This window comes from Atractosteus spatula, assembly GCF_055471065.1.
Source record: "Atractosteus spatula isolate fAtrSpa1 chromosome 17 unlocalized genomic scaffold, fAtrSpa1.hap1 SUPER_17_unloc_6, whole genome shotgun sequence".
Classification (NCBI taxonomy): Eukaryota; Metazoa; Chordata; class Actinopteri; order Semionotiformes; family Lepisosteidae; genus Atractosteus; species Atractosteus spatula.
Genome location: NW_028296638.1, coordinates 31,858 through 49,156, shown reverse-complemented (window position 1 = coordinate 49,156; position 17,299 = coordinate 31,858). Strand labels below are relative to the sequence as shown.

General features: G+C 47.3%; 2 protein-coding genes and 1 long non-coding RNA gene across 10 annotated transcripts; 2 read left to right on the top strand and 1 right to left on the bottom strand.

The window, feature by feature from the left end:
* Positions 1–327: 327 nt before the first annotated feature.
* LOC148810785 (apelin receptor A-like) lies at positions 328–1,577 on the bottom strand. Its single transcript, XM_088908928.1, has 2 exons — positions 1,544–1,577; positions 328–878 (listed from the first exon to the last, which is right to left on the bottom strand). Exons 1-2 carry the CDS (start codon positions 1,575–1,577, stop codon positions 328–330), a joined length of 585 nt encoding a protein of 194 aa, XP_088765054.1.
* Positions 1,578–2,091: 514 nt separating this feature from the next.
* On the top strand, positions 2,092–3,522 carry LOC148810784 (uncharacterized). The gene is made up of 3 exons (XR_016086596.1): positions 2,092–2,138; positions 2,378–2,412; positions 3,502–3,522. It is a non-coding gene; the product is annotated as an uncharacterized LOC148810784 (long non-coding RNA).
* Positions 3,523–4,984: 1,462 nt separating this feature from the next.
* LOC148810783 (ATPase MORC2A-like) lies at positions 4,985–16,827 on the top strand. 8 transcript variants are annotated; one of them, XM_088908915.1, is made up of 7 exons: positions 4,985–5,231; positions 8,979–9,083; positions 11,272–11,332; positions 12,196–12,333; positions 13,223–13,399; positions 14,496–14,589; positions 14,912–16,827. In XM_088908915.1, the coding sequence occupies exons 5-7, from the start codon at positions 13,254–13,256 to the stop codon at positions 15,245–15,247; spliced, it is 576 nt and encodes a 191-aa protein (XP_088765041.1). In that variant the 5' UTR covers positions 4,985–5,231; positions 8,979–9,083; positions 11,272–11,332; positions 12,196–12,333; positions 13,223–13,253; the 3' UTR covers positions 15,248–16,827. The 8 variants fall into 8 exon arrangements, with proteins under 8 accessions (XP_088765041.1, XP_088765040.1, XP_088765039.1 ...); XM_088908914.1 differs by having other exon boundaries at positions 8,979–9,900; XM_088908913.1 differs by having other exon boundaries at positions 4,985–5,425; positions 8,979–9,900.
* Positions 16,828–17,299: the final 472 nt, after the last annotated feature.

The following is a 17,299-nucleotide window of genomic DNA, read 5'->3' as shown; positions in this document are numbered from 1 at the left end:
AAAAATAAGTCTTTGAAACACATTTACCTCTTTCAAAAATGTGTACAACGCAAGCGGCTGGAGGCACAGCCAGCTGGCCCCAGCGTTGTTTGTTGGGGGAACCCCTCATAGCCCAGGTATAAGCGCGTGGGCTTACCCCAATAACAGAACAAGTCCACACATTGGGTTTTCCAAGTGTTACAGCCCAGCGAACAGACCGGGTTTTCAGTTTTTCAAAGTCCCTTTCTCCCACAATGGGGGGAAGGTGATCTCAGTCCGGGAACCGCGTGCTTTTTTCTGCGCGCCGGCTCCGTGCACACAGTCTGTCGCCCCCAGGAGCGGGGCTCCCTACACCTTGGTGGCCAGCGACTGCACCTCGGACTTCTGGGTCTGCGTGCTGAGGGTGGACGACAGCGAGCTCATCTGGCCGTGCATGGCCTTCTTCAGGTTGAGCAGGCACAGGCACTGCGAGCGGAAGCGCAGGTCGAAGAAGGCGTAGAGGAAGGGGTTGAGGCAGCTGTTGACGTAGGCCAGGCAGGTGGTGTACGGGTGGGCGTGCAGCAGGACGCTCAGCAGGGCGCAGGTCTGGGGAAGCACCTTCAGGTAGATGAAGGCATCCAGGCTCTTCAGCACGTGGAAGGGGGTCCAGCAGAGGGCAAAGACCGCCACCAGGGTGGTGATGATCTTGAGCAGCCGCTGCTTCTTCTGGTCCTCCTTGCGGAGGTTGTTGAAGTGGCGGGTGACGGTGCTGCCGATGAAGCAGTAGAACGGTGACCTCTGAGTTTTTGGACAATGTGAGTCATTCAGCACATTCAGTGATGTCTGTGGTTGGCGCTTTGAGGTCTTGCTCTCCTTAATTCCTTCTAAGAGCAGCGGGTGGCTGAATTCCTGTCCTAAAGCTGTCGGGGGTTGGTGCATACACTCACACGTTTTATGCGTTTTTGGCAAAACCTGAAATTTGCTGTGGATCCAGTCAGGCTGAATGGCTTCCTGTTTGGCTGACTTGGGACTGGAACACACTGCACTTCTCGACTCTAGTGTCTCGAGTTTGATTCTGTCTTGACGTGCTCTCCGTGTAGCATTTACAGTTTTTTTCTCTTGGCCATGTGGAAGCTCCAGGTGATAGATAGATACTTTATTGATCCCGTGAGGGAAATTGCAGTGGAACAGCAGCTTCATGCAGTCAACACAGCATAGTGTAACGAATGATACAATAATAATACAATACATACAATACAGTCAGTACAGTCAGTGAGTGAGGTGCTCCAGTTACCTTCCGTAGTGGAATGTAGGAATGTTGTCTGAGGCTACCGGGTAACTCTAAATGGTCCGTCCTCTGCCTGAGTGAATGTGTATCCCATCCATTATCTACACATTATCTATACCACTACAGGACCACACTGCATTGTGGTCCTGTATTGGTATAAACGGTCCCGAAAATGACCATGTGGTTGTCTGGACTATCAAGATGTCTCCTGCACAGCCCCCAGTGTCAGTGCAGTTACAGTGGACCTTGGCTGCCCCCTGTTCGGCTAATGCAGTTTGCTGTTCCACCAAGACTTGCCGTTCTTGCCGCCAAGTCTTGGTGGAACATTCATTCTTGCCGTCTGCCATAAGACTGTACAACGCATCCACCTTGCGTCTTGGCAGAGGCAACATCGACAGTGACCTGTTTCTGGACTAAACGCATCTACACATCTACTGCTACATCTGTTCTCTTTCTTTTTCTTTTTCTTTTTCCCGTTTACAACCACTTTTTGTGCAATATATGCCAGGGACCTGTGCAATACATTTATATTTATATCTATAGTTACATCTATATTTATATTCATATGTGTGATACGATTTTCTGTGTACTGTTCTGTTCTAGTTTGTTCTTGTGCGTCCGGACTGTGAGTAACTCTTGTACTGTATTGTATGTATTGTACTATTATTATATATTTCGTTACACTGTGGCTGTGTTGTGTGTGTTAAGCTGCTGTTGCACTGCAATTTCCCTCACGGGATCAATAAAGTATCTATCTATCTAAGACAAGTTATTATTTTAAAAAACTCAGTATCGTTGTCGCATAATTTGAGTCAGTCATTTCTTTTCACTCTTTCAGGACCACTCACGAGTTCCTGTTTGGAGCCCTAGCTGAGCTTGTGAACAACGCAAGGTACAAATCCTCTTTCTAGCCTGCTTTCTTCCTTTCATCCTGGCTCGCTGTTTGTGTAGATGTTCAGCTTAGCGCAAGGTTCTCAAAGGGAAGGTTGGTATGTTAAGCTTAGTTAAGTTTAGTTCCGTTCATAAATCAGTTGAGGTAGTGCAGAAACTGTCATTTGTAACCACAGAATATCTATCTGCTGCCTCTTCCACTTCCCACAGAGCATATCTAATGTTGTTTTGTCTTTGCAGGGATGCGGATGCTAAAAGAATAGACATCTACACAGGTAGTTTTCACATACTGCGCTCAACCATCTGTTTCTGGTACTGTGTCTTCAAACAGTATGGTCTGTTTGTCTGACAGCTGAGTATGGCGGTTACTCTGACTTGTGATCTGAACCGAGAGGAAGGTGTTTTGGTGTTTTTATGTTTCCTCAGGCGCTGGCTGTGCTGTAGTTATTATGAGGACCGCCGCTGCTTGCAGAAAGAGCAGAGTAATGTGATGTGTTCATGAAAGAGCTCTCAGCAAAGGGAACAGCTGCAGAAGTACAGGAGCCCTGAGAGCGAAAACCGTATTTGCAGATTTTTTGTCGAAAATATTTCGAAAAAAAGTTTCTTCTATGCCTCTTTTAAGTTTGTGGCCACTTATCTTAGCAAGCAGTAGGAAGGGTTCTGACTAATAAATGGAAAGTATGTTGTCAGGACATAAGCCTCCATCTGTTTGTAATGTGGAATCGCCTGTTGCTGTCACCATCTTCTTCATGCCTCATTTCATCAGGTTAATTTAGAAATATAAAGCTCAGCGGCTCACAGTCTTGAACCTTAGCAATTTGGTAGGTTTATGTTTTTGCTGTGCATACCTTAGCAAATTAAAACTCTCACTCTCACTCTCAATGGATTTTAAATCCAATTTTGCTCTTGCCAATCGTTTTATTGTTCTGGCCAGATTGTGGGGTGCTTCTATGTTTTATTTTAAACTGACTTTGAAGTCACCTGTTGACTTTTGTTCTGTATATATTGCTCCAGTTAATCACGTTTGGAGAGATTCATCCCCGTTTCCAAATGAGGCAGAGGGTTCATAGCTCTAATTTTATGAAAATATTTAATTTGCAAGTCTTAATGCATCTATCTTACGAGTTTTCGAAAGTGGGTAACGTATTTTAAATTGCTAGGTGCTCACCTTCTGAGTAGCTGAACTGGCTAAAACAAGCAAGTTCACATAAAAGGCCAGAATCGTAGGTCATTTTCGGTACGTGTATGTCAAAAGTGGGTAAGCCTCATCCGTAAGCTCCTCATGCTGTCAGGAGTAAGTGTCTGTCTCTGTAGAGCAGGGCGGTGTTATCTCTCTGGCCCACTTTCTGTCCTCTCCTCTCCAGAGAAGAAGCCGGAGCTGCGTGGTGGGTTCATGCTGTGTTTCCTTGACGATGGGACTGGAATGGACCCCAGTGAGTACAAGCCTTGCTGTGGATTTAATCCTCTGTTTGTGTGTAAAACAGTTACCTGTCAGCATTCATAATGGATGTTAATTGTATGAAAATCTGCACATATACAAATATGTTCAAGTAAGTAGCTGCGTCAGCAAATAAACCTTTACTTGTTCCATATTCAAATATGTCATGGATATCCCAGTGACGCAGTTTTTAGTATTGATGCCTCATAGCACGTGGGTTTCCTCTGGGTGCTCCATTTTCCTCCCACAGTCCAAAGACATGCTGGTGGATTCATTGGATTCTGGGAGAATTGTCGCTTGGCATGAGTGTGTGTGAGTGTCCTGTGATGGACTGGCGACCTGTCCAGGGTGTGCCTTGTCTTGCACCCGCTGCTTGCTGGGATAGACTCCGGCTCCTCTCTGACCCTGTACTGGATAGATCGGTTAGAAAAGGGGGGGATAGGTGGAAACATGCCACATGCTCATTTCTCTTGTGAGGTTTGCCGCATTCGTTTTCGGTTGCAATGTTGTGTTTTGTCAGTTCATTGAAAGACTGAGTTGTCTTTATACATGTGACCCAGCGGTGAGTTACCGTTAAAAGAACCCGAAATTACTAGGGAGTTGTAACGGTATATACGGTGTTGTTGCCCTATTTACACCCTAAATACCCGCTATATAAATGCAATTATTGCTACTATCCATGCAGTCCTTCTCTCTGTTTGTAAATGTACCCAATTTCCCCAGCCTTTGTGATGCACAGGGTTTATTTTAGTTCAAAGGAATCCTGGGTCGTGGTTGTTTGCCTGTTGGCCACAGGGGGGCGCGTGTCTGCGGAGCAAGGGGGTGTGAGCAGAGTCGGGGAAGAGCGCAGTACACTCCCTCCACCACCACGCTGCCCTCCGCTGTCTGCGCCCTGAGCTCCGTCACTCTCCCACTCTTCTGCTTCACCGCAGGCGCCGAGCCGGTCACCTTCGTCTTCTTGGGCTGCGGCTCCTCCTCCTCGCTGTTCTCTGCCTGGGGGGGGGGGCTCTCTTGCGCTGGCTCCCTGCGGGCGTTGCCTGCTTTGCTGTGCTCTGTGCGGCGGAGGGAGAAGAGGGGAGAAGGGCTCATACAAGGCTCATACCTCTTTGCTCGGGAGCCGACAGCAGCTGGCCGTCAGCGGGAACGCTCCCCCTCTGCATGAGCAGGCTCGTACTCAGCTTGTACGCCGCAGTGTGTCAGAGCCGTCACAATCACCTACAACACATACTTCTTACACACCCAAGGAGCACTCAGTAAATCTGATGTGCTTTTGCGGTTTCGATTATCCAGAGCTGTTTTTGACATATTCGGTATTTTGTGTGTGACCCAGGGTGAATAGCGGCCTGTTATGCCAAATCCACTAGATGGCGCTACCTCTTAGCTGGCGGCTCCTGTCAGGTGAGTTCAGCGTTCTGCGCATGGGCAGTAGGGACTCAGAAGCAGTGAGTTACCGTTAAAAGACCCCGAAATTACTAGGGAGTTGTAACGGTAAATACGGTGTTGTTGCCCTATTTACCCCCTAAATGAGTATAAAGGGGCACTTCATAGGATTGAGACAAGAGTAGCGAGATGGATATTAGATTTTAACGGAGTACACTGAGGCGGTAGCCAGTTTTTAGACAACTACTCGGGCTGGGGATATCTGTTTATTGATTTGTAAGTAATGGGTTTCACATGCTCCTTGTATTTTCTGTTCCTTCGTTCTTTACAGAGATTTATGTTTAGCACCGTTTGTTAAGTGTACGCAATTGTAAGTATGATACTAATTATGGTCGTAATGTAGTTCTCAGGGAGGGCTGAGAGGTGACCCGCGCAGCCTGGGAGCGGCTTATTTCTGCCCGCGCTGCGTGGTGAGTTGTTTGAACTTCAACTGTGATGTAATTTATTTATTTTTTTGTTGTTCAGTGTAGATGCGTTTCTGTAATGGTCAGATGGAATGTAAAAAACTGTAAAACTAAACATGTTTTCTTTGTTTTCCCCTCTGCGTGAAAGAACCACTGCCGTATTGTGTGTATATAAAAATATTGTTATATGTCATTTCTTTTGTTATTTTATTTTTGTTTTTTAAACTAAGAACAGATCAGACCACATACTCACCTAGAAATAAAGAACCCCAAAATTATATTGGTGTCCTGTGCTGATTATTCTTTGCCAGGCTACACAATTTTGGTACCAGGAGTGGGGTTTCTGATAGTCTGGGGGTTCTGACTCTCACAGTAAAGCGGTGGTGCATAAAATACGGTAGTGGTGAAGACAGCTGTCCAAGGAGGCTGATAACGGACGGAGAAGGCCAGGTCCAGAGGTCCAGTGGCCAGTGTGCTGGGAACCAGACGACACCAACGGCCAGTGGAGGACGTCTTCTTGTCTCTTCAGACTCATCTGCTGAACTGTGGTATTCCAAGATTGATGTTTGCACAGAGACTGTGTTTGTGAACAGTTCCCAAAATGTCAGGTGATGACAGGGATGATGGTGCAGCAGTTGATGGTCGTGTAGTTACGGAGAATGGTAATGGTGACAACCTCCATGACTTGAGGTCTCAAGTAGAAGACCTAGTTAGAAAATATGACCAAGCCATGGCCACTATTGCTGCACTGGGTCCTGAACCAAAACGTTCATATGTGTATGTACCTAGAGAACGTAATGTACAGCCTTTTAGTGGTGATATAACTAAAGATGGTTGCTCCGTTGACGAGTTTATCGAAGAAGTTGAACGAGTAATCAGAGCCAGGGAACAGACTCCTGCTGAGCAGTATGACCTTGTGTTATCATTGTTGAAGGGTCCGGCCCTAGAAGAAGTACGTTTACGTATGGGTGGTGAATCTAGACAGGTCAGTGATATATTCAGTTACCTCAGACATGCTTTCAGGGAGAAGCGCAGTGTTTCCCAACTGTTGCAAGCCTTTTATGGCTGTAAGCAAAGGGAGGGGGAAGATCTTTGCAATTACTCTCATTCTCTCTCTCGCATGCTCGGCGCTGTGTTAAAGGTATCGCCTGATGTAGTGTCGGATGAGAAGCGAGCTATCCGAGATCAGTTCATAGAGGGGGTTAGGGATTTATCTCTATCGCCCAGGACGCTGCAACACTGCTGCTGATGCCCTCTCTAGGCAGCCATTTGCAGGGGAGCCTGAACCTGACCCTGATGATGTCGAATATGATGATTGTGTGGCTATCTGTAATGTTGTCAGCAGAGGCACACCCCTGGAGCCAGATTTGGTGGCAGCCGGTATGAAATGCTGCAAAATAAGACAGATCCGTGTTTTGGAAGCGGGAGTGGATTGTGATAACTTGAACAAGTCACAGAGTAACACCCAAACTTTCCCAGGGTATACAAAGAAGGAGCTCCGTCGGTTTCAAGATGCTGATCCCTCTCTCAGTGCTTTCCGGATGTTCTGGAATAAGTAGAGAAAACCAGGGAATAAGGAGAGATCAAAGTTGCCTAAATCTACCTTGTCTTTGTTGAAACAGTGGCACCGGGTGCGAGAGCTTGATGGGCTATTGTACAGGGTGATCGAAGATCCTCATGTTGGTGAATGTTTCCAACTCCTCCTGCCTGATTGTATGAAAGATCAAATATTGGAAAGTGTACATGACCAGATGGGTCATCAAGGAATTGAACGCACTCAGAATCTGTTGAGACAGAGATGCTTTTGGGTGGGCATGTATAATGATGTGGAACAGTGGGTCAAGAAGTGTCAATGGTGTATCCTGACCAAAATGCCACAGCCAAAAATCCAGGCACCCATCAAACCATTTATAGCTACTAGGCCTTTAGAGGTTGTCGCTGTCGACTACACGGTCCTCGAGCCAGCCTCTGATGGGCGGGAGAACGTGTTGGTAGTTACTGACGTGTTTACCAAGTTTACACAGGCTTTCCCGACTCGTGATCAGAAGGCAGACACTACAGCAAAAGTCCTCCTGAAAGAATGGTTTATGAAATTTGTATGCCCTGAAAGGTTGCATCGTGACCAGGGAAAAACCTTTGAGAGTCAGGTAGTTGCAGAGCTGTGTAAACTTTACGGAGTGAAGAAAACACGCACCAGTCCTTTCCATCCTCAAGGAAACCCACACTGTGAACGGTTCAACAGGACCCTACATGACCTTTTACGCACGTTGCCTCCTGAGAAGAAGCGCCGTTGGCCAGAACATCTGCCGGAGTTAGTCTATGCCTACAATGTGACACCTCACGCTAGTACGGGATATTCGCCTTACTTCCTTCTGTACGGAGTGCATCCTCACTTACCTGTTGATGCGTTACTGGGCCAGGAGGAGGTGCTGGATAAAAGACATGATTGGCTGGTGGTCCACCAGGAACGGTTGAACGAAGCACATGCCCGAGCTAAAGAGTACGCAGAACAAAAAGCTGCGGAAAGAGTTGCACTGCAAGAAGACAAAGTGTTCTTTCCCCCAGTCAGTGTAGGTCAGCTGGTTTATCTGAGACACAGACCGTTGGGCAGAAATAAGATACAGGATGCTTGGGGACCTACTGTGTATAGGGTGGTAGAGGTGCAGGGTACGACACACGCAGTGGAACCATTGGAAGGTGGTCCTATAAAGCGGGTACACAGGGTTAATTTAAGGCCATGTGTGGGCCCTGTCCCAGCCCCCAGGTGTGTTAGAAACCAGTCCCCCACAGGAACGTCTGTTAGTACCCTTTCAGAGTCTCCGCCAGAGTTTGTAGTGTTGGAGGAGGTTTCGCTTCCAAGATTAACTCGGGAGGTGTTCCCTGAGTCATTAGATGTTGCTAGTGATGAGGATCTCTGTGGTAGTGAATCAGAAGTGTTCTCTGAGCCTCTTAGGTTTGAACCTGCTCCTGAATCTACAGGTGCTGTGCAGGTTAGGACTGAGGCTGACACCGAGCCTTCTAGGGCTGAGCCTACTACCAGCTTCTCTCCTTGTGACCGTGTAGTAAATGTACCTACTCCTGTTCCACGCAGAAGTCGTAGGGCCAATGCTGGGGTGCACACTAATCCTTTTCATGAACCCAAGTCTGTCTGTAATGCGATCTCCTTAACTCCAGAAGTCTTTTCCCAGATGATGGCAAACTTAAGTGCTGTCCTTTTTAGGGAGGCAGTCAAGGGGGTGAAGGGTTGATAGTCACCGGGACGTTGACTATGCAGCAGGGAAGCCTGGCAAAGAATAATCAGCACAGGACACCAATATAATTTTGGGGTTCTTTATTTCTAGGTGAGTATGTGGTCTGATCTGTGCTCCTTGGGTGTGTAAGAAGTATGTGTTGTAGGTGATTGTGACGGCTCTGACACACTGCGGCGTACAAGCTGAGTACGAGCCTGCTCATGCAGAGGGGGAGCGTTCCCGCTGACGGCCAGCTGCTGTCGGCTCCCGAGCAAAGAGGTATGAGCCTTGAATGAGCCCTTCTCCCCTCTTCTCCCTCCGCCGCACAGAGCACAGCAAAGCAGGCAACGCCCGCAGGGAGCCAGCGCAAGAGAGGCCCCCCCCAGGCAGAGAACAGCGAGGAGGAGGAGGAGCCGCAGCCCAAGAAGACGAAGGTGACCGGCTCGGCACCTGCGGTGAATCAGAAGAGTGGGAGAGTGACGGAGCTCAGGGCGCAGACAGCGGAGGGCAGCGTGGTGGTGGAGGGAGTGTACTGCGCTCTTCCCCGACTCTGCTCACACCCCCTTGCTCCGCAGACACGCGCCCCCCTGTGGCCAACAGGCAAACAACCACGACCCAGGATTCCTTTGAACTAAAATAAACCCTGTGCATCACAAAGGCTGGGGAAATTGGGTACATTTACAAACAGAGAGAAGGACTGCATGGATAGTAGCAATAATTGCATTTATATAGCGATTTACATGTTTCCAGGAAACCCACTTTATCACCCACTGAAGTGCTGCACCTTCTTGGGTGATGCCTCTCGCCCTTTTTCAACACTATGCGGCAGATCAGGTAGAGATATGAGAACTCCCTTCTGTGGCATTAAGGGGGTGTTTTAAGACTAAAGACTAAATTAAGAACACAAGATGACAGACTTTGGGCAAAGGAGCCCAGTCGTTGTTTGGTTTTAACTGGACTTTTGCTTAGTTTTCACCTGTGTCTTTTGAGGTGTGTTTCACTGTTCATTCTGATGGATTTATGGAAATGGTTGAAAGCCAGAGTGAAATTTAGCTAGGACATCACGGGTAGCATCCCTGCTTTTAAGCACAGTGCCTCTGCATCTTTAATGACCAGCTCGTCGGGATGTCTGCTTAATATCTCATCTGAACGATGGACTTTCCTGCAGCGCGGTGTGCTTAACCAATGGAAATGTTAAAGGCGTCGCAGTTGGACCTTGAATAATGATAATATTATATCAACGTGGGGAAGGTGAGGGCCTGAGGTTTCTGCACATCCCTAAGCTCCCCTGTCTGTTCTGGTGGCGGGTGTTGTACTGGACTGCCCCTTCTCCGGAGTCACGTGCGATGTGCTGTCCTTGAATCTGCAGAGCGCTGGGAAGCAGATGCCTGGCTCCAGACGGAGGACACTCCCTCCTGCTGAGAGCACGGAGGAGGAGGAGGAGGAGGAAGAAGAGAAAAGGCCAAGCTCTGGCAAAAACAGGCTGGCGGCTGCAATTGCGCCCCAGGTGTTCAGAGCAGCGGCCGAGCCAAGCGCTCGGAGAGCCCAGAGCAGTGTGGTGGTGGAGGTACGCTGATCCCCCGACGGGGCGCGGTTCCGAAAAGCCCTCTAGGCGGTAGCCTCCTTCCCCCAGCACAGACAGGCGGCGGTGTCTGGTCTCAGTCGCTGCAGCAGAGCCTGGCGTGTGGCTCGTCCTGCAGCCCTCTCTCTGGCAGGCAAGGCCCGCAATTCTGCAGTTCTGTGGGTCTCAAGCTGACGTCATGCGATACTGGAAACGTGGACGCGCTATCGCAGTTTTTTAGCCAAGATTGGCAATGATGTCGGTAGCTAAAACATTTCTGTTACAGCTTGGTGCACCTGACACTTTCCGTGTCTAGAGGTGATGACATTTTATAGCTTTGCTTCGCAAATTTTCCTTTGTGATGATGACTCCTTATGATGAACCACTGCCTTTTGCCAAAATGATGTACTATACAGCAGTAAAAAAAACATAAAGCCAGAAATAAAAGATCTAGTTGGCTGTGGCAATTGTTTTGGGGAGCAAAACATCCCAAATACTACACATCCGGCACTACACATGCATCCGGCGCCCTGATAAATTATCTAGATATGATAAAGGTTCTTGGTATTCATACATCTGAGTATCCAGATTGTGGTGTATTTAGATAAAGAATTTGATGAATTCTTTGTGCTGGTGAGAGAACGCCAGCTTTCGCTTTCTCTAGCACGCGGTGTCCTATCCGAGCTCTGAGCTCTTGGTTATTTAATTGAACCTGAAGTTTAAACTAATTGAAGCTTTTGATGCATTTCTGTTCTTGAACGTCGGAAGATGGTAAGAACAAAAACAAAAGTAACTTGAAACCTGTACCCATTTGGAGTGCATTTAAAGGCATTTTTTAGCCCTCCTCTCCTCGTAGTCGACAGGATCTGATGAACCAAATTATTACCTTCACTTAGGGTTCAGTTAAGCAGCTGGAGAGCTCATCTGGAGTGGAAACCTGGAGGCTCTGGGGCTACGGTGGGGAAAGATTTGCTCTGGCGTTTGAGACATCAGCTAGTGGTTTCATTTCCAGAGCCAGACCCTGCTGTGCTTAATGCCAGGCTTGTCTCTTGTGTTGGCAGATCACGGACAGCAATGAAGAGGAAGAAGAAGCAGGAGTGGATCTCAAGGCAGCAAAGAAAGGTGAGCAGCTCTAGAGAGCTGTAGGAATCCACAGGAGGAATGTTAAGACACTGCAGCCCAGCCAGTGGGAGAGCCTGGCCAGAGTGACTCAGACCAGTAAACCTTTGCTTTAACTGAACATTAGATAGTGTAACATGTTCTTGTACAGCATACTTTTAAATAGATTTAAAAGCCATGAATGGCAATGGAGCAGGTAAAGGGTGGGCAAATTGCTCATGGTGGGTCTTGTTTGTGTTTCAGATGCTTTAACAATTTTTTTTAATACTCGTACGTTTTAAAAAGTAAATTCTAAAATAATGCTAACCATGTAAAAAAATAATCTGTAAGATGCATACATAATAAAACAAGGTAAAAATAAATACTACATAGATTTAAAATTCAGGAATACCAATGGAGCCCTAATGACAATAATAAACTTTATTTTATATCACTCCCTTACAATTGGCTTGTCAAAGCGCTTTACAGAAAAACAATGAGAGGAAAAGCAGAATTACACAAGCTACAATGAGGGATTAGAATACAGCAAAGGGGCACACAGAGCCTAGTTAAATAAAAGCCCTTCTACATCAGTTGCTTACACGGGTGTTAGTTGCGTGTTGTATATGTATTTTTTGTCATAGCATATTTTGAGAAAAAAATGAAAAAAAAACATTCATGATTAAGCAGACATTTGGCAATAACAGACACCTCTTCTCATTTATTAGCCCACTGAGCTGAGGGTGTACTGTAATATAAGAATTCTGCCTCCACTGCGGCATCCTCGTTTGGACCGTGCGTGATTGTGCTCGCAGAGGTGAAGGGCGCGAGTCATTGCAGGGTCGCTCTTTCAGGCCGCCTACAGTGTCCCCTTTGTCTGCTGATAGAGGCTTACTAGTGGAAGTGAAGGTGAACAAGGAGTGGTTCACCGGCCGCGTCTCGTCTGTGCAAGCTGGCAAGCAGGGCGTTCTCTGGAAAGTGAAGTTTGACTACGTGCCCACTGCCATCACCCCTCGTAGCAGGTGGTAAGTATCCTTTTCCCTTCGGGAAGGCTTTCCCGAGTTCCTTACAATATGGTTGGAGTAAACCAGCAGGTAGACGGATAACGGTGTCGGATTGCCATCTCCGATTTCAGGGATTTCTTCAAGGTTTTTCTGCAGAGCACTGGTTCACAGTAGAGGAAATGGTAAAAAATGACCTGTTCCGAGGTTAACCCTGAAATATTTGAACCCTGCTGCGGAACGTTTTGGAGGCCACGCACACAAAGCAATGCATTGTCACTTCACACAAATAGAAGCAGCAGGCAATGGTGTGGAGTTTATTCTCATGGCACACTTTCTTTGACCTTTTTGCACATTTGGGCAAGAGCTTCTTTGAATAATTGAATTCTTTCCATTTCTATAAAATAGTCATGCTGGTTACATTAATCAAGGTCTTTTTGACAAGGGTAATGTAAGCAACACAGTGCTTTCTGTAATATGTCCATAACAATTACTAATCCAGTTGGAAAGGTTTTAGAATAACCTGATATTCTAGTTTTCTGTGGTGTACAGATGAGCTGTACGTGAAAAGTGATTTAAACATGCTGCCATGTTGAGGCTAGATATGCAACCACGATCCTGAGGATAGGCAACGCTGATCTAGCTGATCCTGCTCGCCAGGCGTTGATCGGCAACCCTGAGCCTGCTCACTAGGAATTGTCTAAGGCAAGGTGCAATTGGTGGACAGACAATTTTCAATAAAACGGAACGTGTCTTTGCGGCAGCAACAGCACAACTGTCTTGAATGTACTTGAGCTGCCTGCCTTCCAAAGCGGGGTATGAAATAGCCAAAGAAAAGAAGTGGTTACCAGTCCTCCAGAGCCCAGGGATGTTGTCCGTGATGCTGCTGCCCTTCTCACGGTCTTGCTGGCAGGGTGCTGAAGGGCAGTGATGATGTGCGGCTGATGCGTCCTCCAACGCCCGAGTCCCAGAGTCCCAACACCTTGGAGGACATGGAGAAGGAGGAAGGAGCCCCCACCCGAATGGAGCCCGACACCACCCAGCCCACGGCCAGCCGGGAAGTCATCGAGAGCCTGGTTGTGAGGATGAGGTAGGCCAGGGGCTGAGTAACAGGCTGCGGAGAGGGTATCCGACCGATCCTGGGGCTTCCGGACCTCTGTGGCATCCTCCCCTTTTCTAACCACTTTATCATCAGGGTCACAGGGCAGCTGGGGCCTATTTTGGCAGGCAGCAGGCAAAAGGTAGGGTACAGTCTGGACCCAGTCCATCGCAGGACACACACAGACACACACTCACACCAGGGCCAGTTGACCTACCAGTATGTCTCTGGACTGCGGGAGGAAAACCATGCAAACACTGGGAGAACATACAAACTCCACGCAGACAGCACTATAGGAATTAAACCGGGGCAGCAATGCTAATGATAACCACGGAACAAGTAAAGGTTTATTCCATTCTTTACTTGATCCATTGCAGCCTAAGCATGCTGTTGTAGCACCCTACTTGAAAGAATGATAACCATGCTGCCCCTTCAGCGGTTTTTTATTACTTTTATCCCCATCCGATTTGGAAGTGCCAGTAGTAATTTCTGCACTGTGCAGGACCCATGAGGAAGGACACGCTTGTTCCTCTGACGCGCTCGTCCCTCGAGCGGGCCACCTTGTGGCACGAGGCACAGGGCCTTAAGGGAGAGGGCTAGTGCACATTGCCTCCCTGACTAACATCACCGCCGGCTTGCAGCTTCCCATCGCTGGAGGCGCTGATCCGCGGAGAGATTCTTCTCCGCCTCACCACGACGCCTGAATCGTCTGCACTCGGAGCATCTCTCTGTACCGGTTCAGCTGTGCAGGAGTGTCTGGCTCCCGTATATATAGAGATGTACAGGGCGATTGCAAAGTTAGTTCGCCTCTTCAAACACAGTTACCCTGCAGACTGTTCTGTGAAGCCTTGGTATTTCATACACCTACAAATGAGACCACTGGGGACTCGTGTTCTCAGGTAATCCACATTTTTTCAATGGACAAGTGAAAAGTGCTCTGATTATTCCAAGTTCGGAGAACCAAGTGTTTATGTACTTTTCCTTCAGTCTTCTCCATAGCATATTAATATCTTTCCTGTACTTTAAAGATTCTTATGGTTGCAGACACAATTCTGTAACATATTTCCCTTTGCCTTAATCCTTCCAGGATGTTGCTACGGTACTTTTTCCCTCCGGATTTCCAGATCCCTAAGGATGATGTCAACACCATGACTGCAGAGGAGCTGGTGGCTTTCCCAATGGTAGGGAGCACTCTGGGATTGAGCAGAGAGCCTGCTGACACGAGGCTGCCGTTAGATAACCATTCATCAACAGGGCATGGGGGGACGTCCAGGGTTCACCAGGGAACACTGGAAGACAGCATTGTTGGTTATATAATTGACTAGCGGTTATTACACCTTCTTACATATTCTAAATATGAAAACTCTAGAAAGTTGAATTTAACACATAAATATTTGTGTTTGTGAGGAAATTGTAAGCATAAGTTAGATATTATATCTTAATACGCGACGGTCTCGGGTGGGGCAGCTGGGCTGACGCCTGCGCCGTGCCCTGCCTCCACAGAAGGAGTATTTCCAGCAGTACGAGCTGGGGCTGCAGACGCTGTGCAATTCCTACCAGAGCCACGCAGACGCGCGGGCCCGGGCCGTGGTGGAGAAGAGCAACAGCGCCGAAGCCAGGCTCCGCGAGACGGAGGAGAAGCTGCAGAAACTGCGCACCAACATCGTGGCTCTGCTGCAGAAAGTGCAGGAGGTGAGAGCAGCGCTGCAGCCAGGGCTGGGCTCCCACGCGCTGTTCACTCGCTGCCTGGACACGGGACAGCTCGTAAGAATTATCAGGCCACTGCTGGGAAAGTGGCACCCACTGTATCCAAGGTTTAGACCTATTCAGTTGGCGTGAAGCACCTTGGATATATCTTTCAGGCTGTCCAGCTGAATTACCTTGCTGGGGCAAATGCTACTGCTTTTAAAGTAAATAATAGTTTTATTTTCTTTGTTCATCGAATGTTGTTAGCAAGCACACGTTTCTGAAATCCCTAAAGGGTATTTTCTCCCTTTACGAGACGCACCAGACTGTACTCTTGACTGTCAGATCCGATACTTTTGTTTGGAAGTGACTCTTTTCACTTCACATTACGAATTCAAATGTAGATTTTCAGCAGTTCCGCTATAATTTTTGGCTGCATTGTGCCGAATAGCAGGCACCACAGCTTTGGCTTAATTTAATCCTCTACCTTGCGGGACATCGATATCAACACGGATGATGAGCTGGACGCCTACATTGAAGATCTGCTTACTAAGGGAGATTAAGAGACGCCTACTTCTTACGTCAGCCAAAGGGACTGATCACAGACAGCATAGCTGGCTTGGGCCCGTTCACCCTGTTCCACTTCCTGGAGTCGTCTGTTCTTCTCTTACATTGTTCTGCATTCCTAGAGACCAAGGCGTTTGTGGGCAGTGGCACTGGAGGGTCCAGGAGAAGGGGGCATCGCAGTGGTGGGTCAGTGGCTGGTTGCAGCAGCACTTTGGAAGCAAAGGAGCAGAAAGACTGCTTTTTTTTTTGCAGAAGCTCTCTCCTGCAGGGAACAGGGCTGGCACCACCCTCCCTGTGTGGGCAGTGCTCACCAACCCACCCCGAGCCTGAAAGCGAATCTGCTTTCGCTAATCTGTGGCTAAGCGGGGATGGAGGAATAACGCTAAATGGCATTAATTGTACCAAGGTAACAAAAACTACACTGCATTCAACTTTTAAGGACAGCCAATTGAAAGGGCAGAGGAGGCTGGAGGATGCTGTTTGGTTGTGGACCAAAGTAGCCTACGGAGATTGAGCTGAGCTGGGAGAACCGTCTTCTGCTTCCAAAGAAACTAAGATACCTTGCCTGGATGGCTGTGGTGTTCTCCTGGACCCAGGGAAAATGTGACTTTTACAGCTGAGCTCCAGTCTGTTAACATATTTCTGTTGGACGACTGTTTATGAAAAGCGCATCACCTTCCCCACGGTTTTTAAATTCCTAATTTTTAGTTATCACAGTTCAAAATTTCTACATTTTACCTAAAATAACGTAAGCTTTCTTTGGACTGTTTGTTGTTGTCTGTGACAACTTCACGTCAGGTCTTGCTCAGACTAAAGCTAAACCAGTAATGACCATTGTCAGAAAGTCACTATCGCACTCCCATTGTTGCATCTGCTGTTAAAAAAACAGATTTTCAAAGTAAGGTAAGACTGCTTTGTATATACCACAGGGTTTTTAAATAGCCATACAAAAACAGAGCAGGTAATAACTGCGAACTAATCATTCTGGATTTTTTCCAACTGTAGCTGATTTCAAGGATGTTAGCCATCATAGTCTACTGTGATGATGTGCATAAGATAACAGGGTTTCTTTGAGGCTGTCGTCTTGTGAAATACCATCTGTACTCTGATTTTTATTCTTGATGCAGTCACCTGTTCTCCAAATTAAATCCAAACTTTTAACTAAATGCAGGGTGCAATTTCCCGCTGGTTTTTTGACTGCTGTTTTCCGTTTGTCAGAAGCTTTTACTCCTCACTGCGGAAAGCAGCCTTCGATCTAGATGGGGAAATGTCTGTGAACAGGTGGATTGAAGTCTGGGTTTAATACAGGAAACTTCTACACAGTTTTGTGCTATAAATCCACTTGCAGATGAAAGGATCATTGTTAGTTTCCCAGCTTTAAATTATAGTTTTTCTAGCTACGTTTGAGCCCAGCAGGATCAGATTTTGCTCTTTTGGGGTCTGTTAAAGGCACAAGAAATAGTGCCACAATTGTTCCCTTAACAAGATTAGAGCATGTATATGAATAGGTCAGGAAATAATACTATCTGTAAAGTGTAAACTGTATAACTAGTGTTAACAGTCCATCTTTGTTGTTGCCTGTTCTCAGTTTTGATTACAGCCTGTTAACCGTTGTAATCCAGCCTGATTGACCCATAT